This window comes from Podarcis gaigeae (genome assembly GCF_964106915.1).
Source record: "Podarcis gaigeae genome assembly, chromosome: 2".
Taxonomy (NCBI): domain Eukaryota; kingdom Metazoa; phylum Chordata; class Lepidosauria; order Squamata; family Lacertidae; genus Podarcis; species Podarcis gaigeae.
Genome location: NC_139679.1, coordinates 28679860 through 28687448, shown reverse-complemented (window position 1 = coordinate 28687448; position 7589 = coordinate 28679860). Strand labels below are relative to the sequence as shown.

Genomic DNA, 7589 nt, shown 5'->3' with positions numbered 1-7589 from the left:
TACAGAAGTTCCATCTCTGGTGCTTTTCAATAGACAGGTCATCGATTCAGCTGCCTGTTCCCATTGCAAAGGTTCTCGCTGTAAGGGTCGTAGGCGGATGTGTGAACGAGCCCTTTGAATAACTGCTATGCAGGCCCAACCCAATGAATATTGATTCAGAAGCCGAGTCCCAGTATGTGCAATGGAGTGGGGGAGTGGGGTGAGCTCGTATAGGATTGCAATGTACAAAGCCAGTCCTACGCATGTTTACTTGGAAGTTTGTCCCGCTTAGTTCAATGGAACTTACACTCAAGTACGGTAATTGTGTACACAGGGTGCAGCCTCATGTGTCATCTGCATGACTTGGCATTGCCACCAGAGGAAGATACAGTGGCACCTTGGGTTAAGTACTTAATTCGTTCTGGAGGTCCATTCTTAACCTGAAACTGTTCTTAACCTGAAGCACCACTTTAGCTAATGGGGCCTCCTGCTGCCACCATGCCGCCACCGTGCGATTTCTGTTCTCATCTTGAAGCAAAGTTCTTAACCTGAAGCACTATTTCTGGGTTAGCGGAGTCTGTAACCTGAAGCGTATGTAACCTGAAGTGTATGTAACCTGAGGTACCACTGTACGTTCAGAGAAACACATCTACAACACCTGTTCCTACTCAGATCCCTTTTTAGATCATGCATTACAATGCTGCACTGTGAAAACTGGTTCCTTTTGTTCTCCCCCTTTTGTTTCCTACATTTTTCCGCATTTACAATTCATAAAAAACACACACACCAAACTGTTCTCTTATCCTGCGATTACCAAGCTTATGTAGGGGGCTTTGAATAATTTTGAACATCCAAAGTAAGTTTTGTCCATCAGGTCATTCAAATCCATGCTCTTCTTGCCATCTGAGATATGTTTTGCTTTTACTTTTTACAGAAGTCACATGTTAACTTGGGGAGGGGGCATTCTAATTCCCTTGAGACCAGGGGTGCTAACTCCCAGGCTAAAGGACTACAGCCTTATTGTAACCATTCTAGCTTTGGCTGTTGCTCAGAGAGAACCCTACCTGTCATTTCTACTCACTTGAACACCCTATTATTCTGTTTGGATTGAGAGGAGGCCACCGGATATGAGAACAGCTTCCATCAAGTACAATTCTTCCATCAAGAAGAATTGGAACTGAGGAGGGAGTGCTGTTGCTCAATACTAAAAACACATTATCTGCATGCAGAAGGTCTTGGGTTCAATCCCTGTTTTCCATGCCTGAAATGTGGAGAGTTATTGCCAGTAAATAACAAGAAATAGACTCACCTATTCTTGTGCCTTCAGTCTTGTGTAAAAAGAAGGAGCTGAAGCTTTTCACAGCAAGGAAGGAAATGTTGTCACCTGGTAATCCTTGCACATCATCACTGCTGTTCAAACGAGGGCATTTTTTTCCAGGCAGAACTTGCTGGAACTCAGTTCCAGCCTTTCTCAGGTGGGTGCCATTGCCATTATAGGAGAAAAAGGGAGTTCCGGCACCTCTTTTTCTAGGAAAATAGCACTGGTTAAAACCCACAACTACTGTGGTTGGCTTAAAAGTTAGCAACCCTACAGAGGCTGGTTATTGCTTACAGAGATGTAAAGTGTAATGCAAGTCTTATGTGATAGATGGGTAATGCTACCCAAAATTTAGGAAGTGGAGTGAACCTGAATGGTATACAGACCCAGTGCTGGATTTACGTATAAGCTAAACAAGCTGTAGCTTAGGTGGGGCCCCCCAAAAAATTTAAAGGATAAAAACCCTGGATGTACATTCCCAAAATATAAGATAAAAACAAATCAAACAAAACCTACATACAGCAACAGTGTTTTGTGTTGTATAGGCTCCTATGATGTAAGTAATGGGCCCCGCCTGCTAGCCTGCTCCCTAAAATATCACTGGTTTGCTCATTTCTATATACAGTGGTACCTCGGGTTACATACGCTTCAGGTTACAAACGCTTCAGGTTACACACTCCGCTAACCCAGAAATAGTACCTTGGGTTAAGAACTTTGCTTCAGGATGAGAACAGAAATCGTGCTCCAGCGGCGCAGCAGCAGCAGGAGGCCCCATTAGCTAAAGTGGTGTTTCAGGTTAAGAACGGACCTCCGGAACGAATTTAGTACTTAACCCGAGGTACCACTGTATAGGGTGCCTACATTCTGGTTGCACGGCAACAAGTGCAAATGGCTTTAAGTCCATTTAAGTCCTATTAAGTCCATAAATTATCATATAGCATATATTCAACACAAAAAACAGCAACAATTTGTTGTTGACAAAGGACAGCTGGACATATAAAGAGCCCCATTACCTTCAGTTGGGACGCGGGTGGTGCTGTGGCCTAGGGCTTGCTAATCGGAAGGTCGGCAGTTCAAATCCCTGCAACGAGGTGAGCTCCCGTTGCTCAGTCCCTGCTCCTACCAACCTAGCAGTTCGAAAGCACATCAAAGTGCAAGTAGATAAATAGGTACTGCTCCGGCGGGAAGGTAAACGGTGTTTCCGTGTGCTGCTCTGGTTCGCCAGAAGCGGCTTAGTCATACTGGCCACATGACCTGGAAAAACTGTCTGCAGACAGACGTCGGCTCCCTTGGCCAGTAAAGCAAGATGAGTGCCGCAACCCCAGAGTCGTTCAAGACTGGACTTAACTGTCGGGGACCTTTACCTTTTAATGTTTGATTAATTACTATATTTTAATATTTTGTTGGAAGCTGCCCAGAGTGGCTGGGGAAGCCCAGTCAGATGGGTGGGGTATAAATAAATTATTTATTATTATTATTATTATTATTATTATTATTATTATTATTATTAACCTTTTACCTTCAGTAGCTTAGGGCCTCATCAAACCTAAATCCGGCCCTGCACAGACCTCTAGATTGCATAGGTGGAATAAAGCTTTATACTGGCTGCTCTTTTCATCACTTTTTTATGTTCCTTTAAAATGAACGGGGGACCCATGGCCCTCCAAGACATTGTTGGACTCCCGTAAGCATCAACCCCAGCCAGCATGGCCAATGGTCAAGGGTGATGGGAGCTGCGGAAGGTACCAGGCTGGCTGTCCCAGCTTTAAAACGATCTCAAATATGAAACAACAAATACAATGTTGATTTAAAATATCTTAGGAGTGCAATTAACATGGGATAATAATTCCCTGTTTCATTAGTCTTCCAGTGGGTTGGAATTCACAGTTAGGTTGCATCCCAATCTAGGGTGGGGTAACACAAACACACTGCTATCTTTTCCTGTCTCTTAAGTAAAACAGGCATAGCTGTCAACTTTTCCCTTTTCTTGCGAGGAATCCTATTTGGAATAAGGGAATTTCCCTTTTAAAAAAGGAAACGTTGACAGCTATGAAAACAGGAAGAAGAAGAGGAAGAGGGAGAGGAAGAAACAACCACTTGGGGAAGAGAAAGGAAGTGTAACCAGAAGTGTAAAAGAGGCCAGAGCTCTTTTATTTTTGATTATTGTATAATGGAAGAAACTGGTGGATCCATTTCTGTATCACAAAACACACCTGCCCAAACTCTCTCTCTTGGACCCGCCCCCCCCCCCCCTAAAAAGAGGAAAGAGTTGGAAACAACAAAAAGCAGGTCATATATTGCAGTTTTTGGTTAAAGTTGGAGGGGGTTTGAAAAGATTTCTGGTGTTTAAAAAAAGGAAGAAGAAAAGTGTTCAAAGACCTTACAGTCTTGTAGTATATGAGTAGATTTGATTAACTTATAATATATAACTTTGCTGTTTCCTATTCGAGTTAAGAACTTTCAGGGGAATGTGCCATCTGGCCCTGGCGATTTCTTACGATTTAGCTTGCAGATTAGTTCTAAAAATACTTTGTCATTTTTCTTTGACGCTGTTCTGATTTATTGCCTTTCCAAAAAAAAATAAGTTCAGGTGTAGATATCTCACCCAACATCTTCTGCAGTAAAGACAGATGTAAAGAATTCATTGACATGCCTTAGCAATTTCCCTGTCTTCCCTGAGTGCTCCTGTTACGTCTTTGTCATCTAGGAGCTCACTGCCTGTCTGGCTGGCTTCCTGCTCCTGATGTATTTAAAGAATTTTTGTATGATGAGGTGCAATACATATATATAGCAATTTGTTCTTCAAAAGCCTCCCTGATTGTAGCCTTGCATATAATTTATCCAAGTTTGCGCTATGCTCTTTACCTAGGCAAAACTTTCAGTTTTGAAAGGAATTCACTTTGACTTTATGACTCCCCCCCCCCCCATGTTGGCATTTTGGGGGCTACACTTGTTGGGTTTTTGAGCAATGATAGAGACAGGGCTATTTTCCCCAGCCAGAACTCACTGGAACTCAGTTCCAGCACCTCTCAGGTGGGCGACATTGCTATTATAAGAGAACAAGGGAGGCATTCATGGTGAGTTCTGGCACCTCTTTTCTCCAAAAAATAGAACTAGATAGAGAGAACGTGAAAAAATAGTCTATTTATACCATTATTTTTAATAACGTCCTTGCTGCCTTTAACTGCATTTTTCACTCTCAAGTAATTAAAAAAGCACACATAAGGGATGAGTAGATTTTCCATGTTCTGATTTAAGTAGGTTGACTCTGCAAATAGCTTTCCTTTGCGCCAGGGAAGGGAAGCCTGTAGCCTTGGGCTATAGCATTTGCTTGCATGCAGAAGATCCCAGATTGAATCTGCAGTCTCTTCAGATGTCCCTGAAACCTAAGAGACCTACGATTGGGATCTTGGTCTGACTTGGCATAAGGCTGGTTCCTATGCCCTTAAGGGCAGTCTCACTATCATTCAATCTGAAGGAAGGGCTGTAGCTCAGTTGTCTGACTCAATAGAAGTGCCCCATGCTCCTTTGACTACAACTCCCAAGATGGACAGAAAGCAGGGAAGCCAGTAGCTGGAGTCCAAGATAACTGGAGGACCACAGGTTCCTCTCCCTGCTGTAAAAAGATATGCAGACAATGAGGTTTGCTTTGCCGTTTCTGCTTCTTTTGAGGCCAGGCCAAGGTTCTAGGGGCTGAGGTTCCTTTAAAAAGGTAAAGGATCCCTGACTGTTAAGTAGAGTCGCAGATGACTCTGGGGTTGCGGCGCTCATCTCGCTTCAGGCCAAGGGAGCCGGCGTACAGCTTCCGAGTCATGTGGCCAGCATAACTAAGCCGCTTCTGGTGAACCAGAGCAGCGCACTGAAATGGCATTTACCTTCCCGACAGAGTGGTACCTATTTACCTACTTGCACTTTGACGTGCTTTCGAACTGCTAGGTTGGCAGGAGCAGGGACCGAACAACGGGAGCTCACCCCGTCACGGGGATTTGAACCGCCGACCTTCTGATCGTCAAGCCAAAGAGGCTCAGTGGTTTAGAGCACCACCCGCGTCCTTCACCCCCCAATGAAATATTTGATAAGGTTGCCCCCCCGCCAGGTGATGGGCATTGCCATTCAAATGATGTGTGTGTACCACATCTAACTTGGGACCCCCTATTTCAAGTTGTCACCCCTGTCTCCAGTTATGAGGGTTTGTGATTCCAGTACAATGGTCCCTCAGGTTGAGAACTTAATTTGTTCTGGAGGTCCGTTCTTAAGCTGAAACTGTTCTTAACCTGAAGCACCACTTTAGCTAATGGGGCCTCCCGCTGCCGCCGCGCCGCCACTGTGTGATTTCTGTTCTCATCCTGAAGCAAAGTTCTTGACCCGAGGTACTATTTCTGGGTTAGCGGAGTCTGTAACCTGAAGCATCTGTAACCTGAAGCGTATATAACCCGAAGTACCACTGTACTTAACTACATGCCCAAGGTCCATGTTGTAAAAGGCGTGTAAAACATTTGCAACAGCGTGTTCCCCTGAAAGAGTTTCTGGATCCATTTTGCGAAACTGAGGGAGGAGGGAGTGGGGTCAGGGAGAGACACAGACTGTCTACAAAAGACAGTAAATCCGGATTATTTTTTTGATCCGTGTTAAAACAAAACCAAAACAACACCTTAACCTACCCACCCCCGGAGGCAGGGATGCCGGCACAGCACATCTTCTGCGCGCATCCCTCTCAGGATCGCGCCCTTCCCGCGCACAGAAGTCGCGCCCGCGCCTGGGTCTTTTCAGAGGGGACGTCTCATATCCCCGAAGGCGGAGGAAAGGAAGGCTGTGGCCTCCGGTCCGCACAGAGCGGAGGCTTTTCGTGCCCAGCCTTCAACGCCGCCCTGTTGAGCTACGCTCAGCCAGCCGCCAGTCCTGCCTGGCTCGCACCGGGCGCTCTGGGAGCCGGCGTCGGTCACCAGGTGGCGCTGCCGGCCTCCCTCTTTCTCCGCCTACCCCGGGCTGAGACTGCCGCCGCCGCCGCCGCTACTGCTGGCGGCTCTACTGCTGCCAGATCTTTGGCTCACTCCGCTGCTGCCGAGCCGAGGAGCGGGAGGGCGGCAGCAGCAGCAGCAGAGCCGCTGGAGGAGCCGGCGTGCCCCCCGCAAGAGAGGCGCGTCGCGGCTGCCCTTGGGGACCCGTCGCCGCCAGCTCGCCTTCCGCCTTTCAGCCGGCGCTTGGGGTGGGTGCGGGTGCTGTGGGAGGAGGACACGTTCCGGAGAGAGAGACGCAAGCCGCTGCCTCCGGCCATGGAGAAGAAGACCGCTCGCCTGGAGAGCTGAGCGAGGGGAAAATCGGGGAGGAGAGAACCCCGGACCCCCACCCCGGTCCGGACCCTCCCCCTCCGCGAAACTTTTCCCCCCGTTTTGAAGCCCGCCGCAGTGCCTACCGAGAGAAAACTTCGCGCCGTCTGGGATTTGCGTGTCTGAGTCTAAGTCGATCCCTCCCCCTTTCTTCTCGTGACTCCACGAGTCGATCGTTGCCTTTGCAGGGATCGATCTCCGTAGCCTTGAAGTAATGTTTTGAGAAGCCCGGAGCTCGGAGCAGTTCCTGGAAACCTCCCCCCACCCCCATCTCTTCTCCCCCGTAAAGGTTTCCTCCTCCTTCCCCCCCCCCCACACCCTGTTGAGCTTCCACGAGATCCAGGGAGCCGAGCACCGTCCGCTCCTTCCGCGCTGCTGCTGCTGCGACCCCGGCGAAGAAGGGCAAGAATTTGCAACAGCTCCGAAGTCCGACGAGGCGCGCCAGTGGGCGCCTTGCCTGCCCAACTCTCTCTGTGCTTCCTCGCCCGCCGAACCCCCTGGAGGATGGAGGTGGTGGCTGCGTTGCAGCGGACTTCACAATTCCCCGTTCCCCCGTAGACTTTTTTTTAAAGAGTTGATCCTAGGGCGGGATGTTTCAAATGGATATAATTGCTGCCTCCCTGTTTGCTTTTTCAATGCGCCCTGGAGGACGAAGTGTCTTTCTCTAAGGTCTGGCTGAGAAGATCGTTATCAAAACGGAAGAAGAGCGGAGGGAATCCCCTCTCCCCTGCGCGGTTCTTCCTGGGAGGGATCCGGCAGCAGGCATAAGGGATATTAGATACAGTACAGAACAAACAAACAAAAACCCGCTCCAGCAGAAGTTCTCTTCCTTGCAAAGCTTCTCTGGTAACCATGGCTGGGATTGGCAAACGCTGGGAGATAATGTGCTGCGTGATCGTCGTGCTTCTGGGCAGCCCTGCAGCCACAGCCCAAGGTAAATCGAGGAGGGGGTTGCTTACGAAGCC

General features: G+C 48.1%; 1 protein-coding gene and 1 long non-coding RNA gene across 11 annotated transcripts in view; one reads left to right on the top strand and one right to left on the bottom strand.

Annotated features, from left to right (window-relative positions):
* Nucleotides 1-4439: 4439 nt before the first annotated feature.
* On the bottom strand, nt 4440-6856 carry LOC310839326. Its single transcript, XR_014561437.1, has 2 exons — nt 6711-6856; nt 4440-4910 (listed from the first exon to the last, which is right to left on the bottom strand). It is a non-coding gene; the product is annotated as an uncharacterized lncRNA (long non-coding RNA).
* Nucleotides 6857-7439: 583 nt separating this feature from the next.
* SDK2 (sidekick cell adhesion molecule 2) overlaps nt 7440-7589 on the top strand; it is a 331653-nt gene continuing 331503 nt past the window's right edge. For all 10 annotated transcript variants that reach the window (XM_083727356.1, XM_083727353.1, XM_083727349.1 and 7 more), the window contains exon 1: nt 7440-7558. In XM_083727356.1, coding sequence (XP_083583482.1) covers nt 7477-7558 — 82 coding nt within the window. In that variant the 5' untranslated portion in view covers nt 7440-7476. The remainder of the gene's footprint in view (nt 7559-7589) is intronic.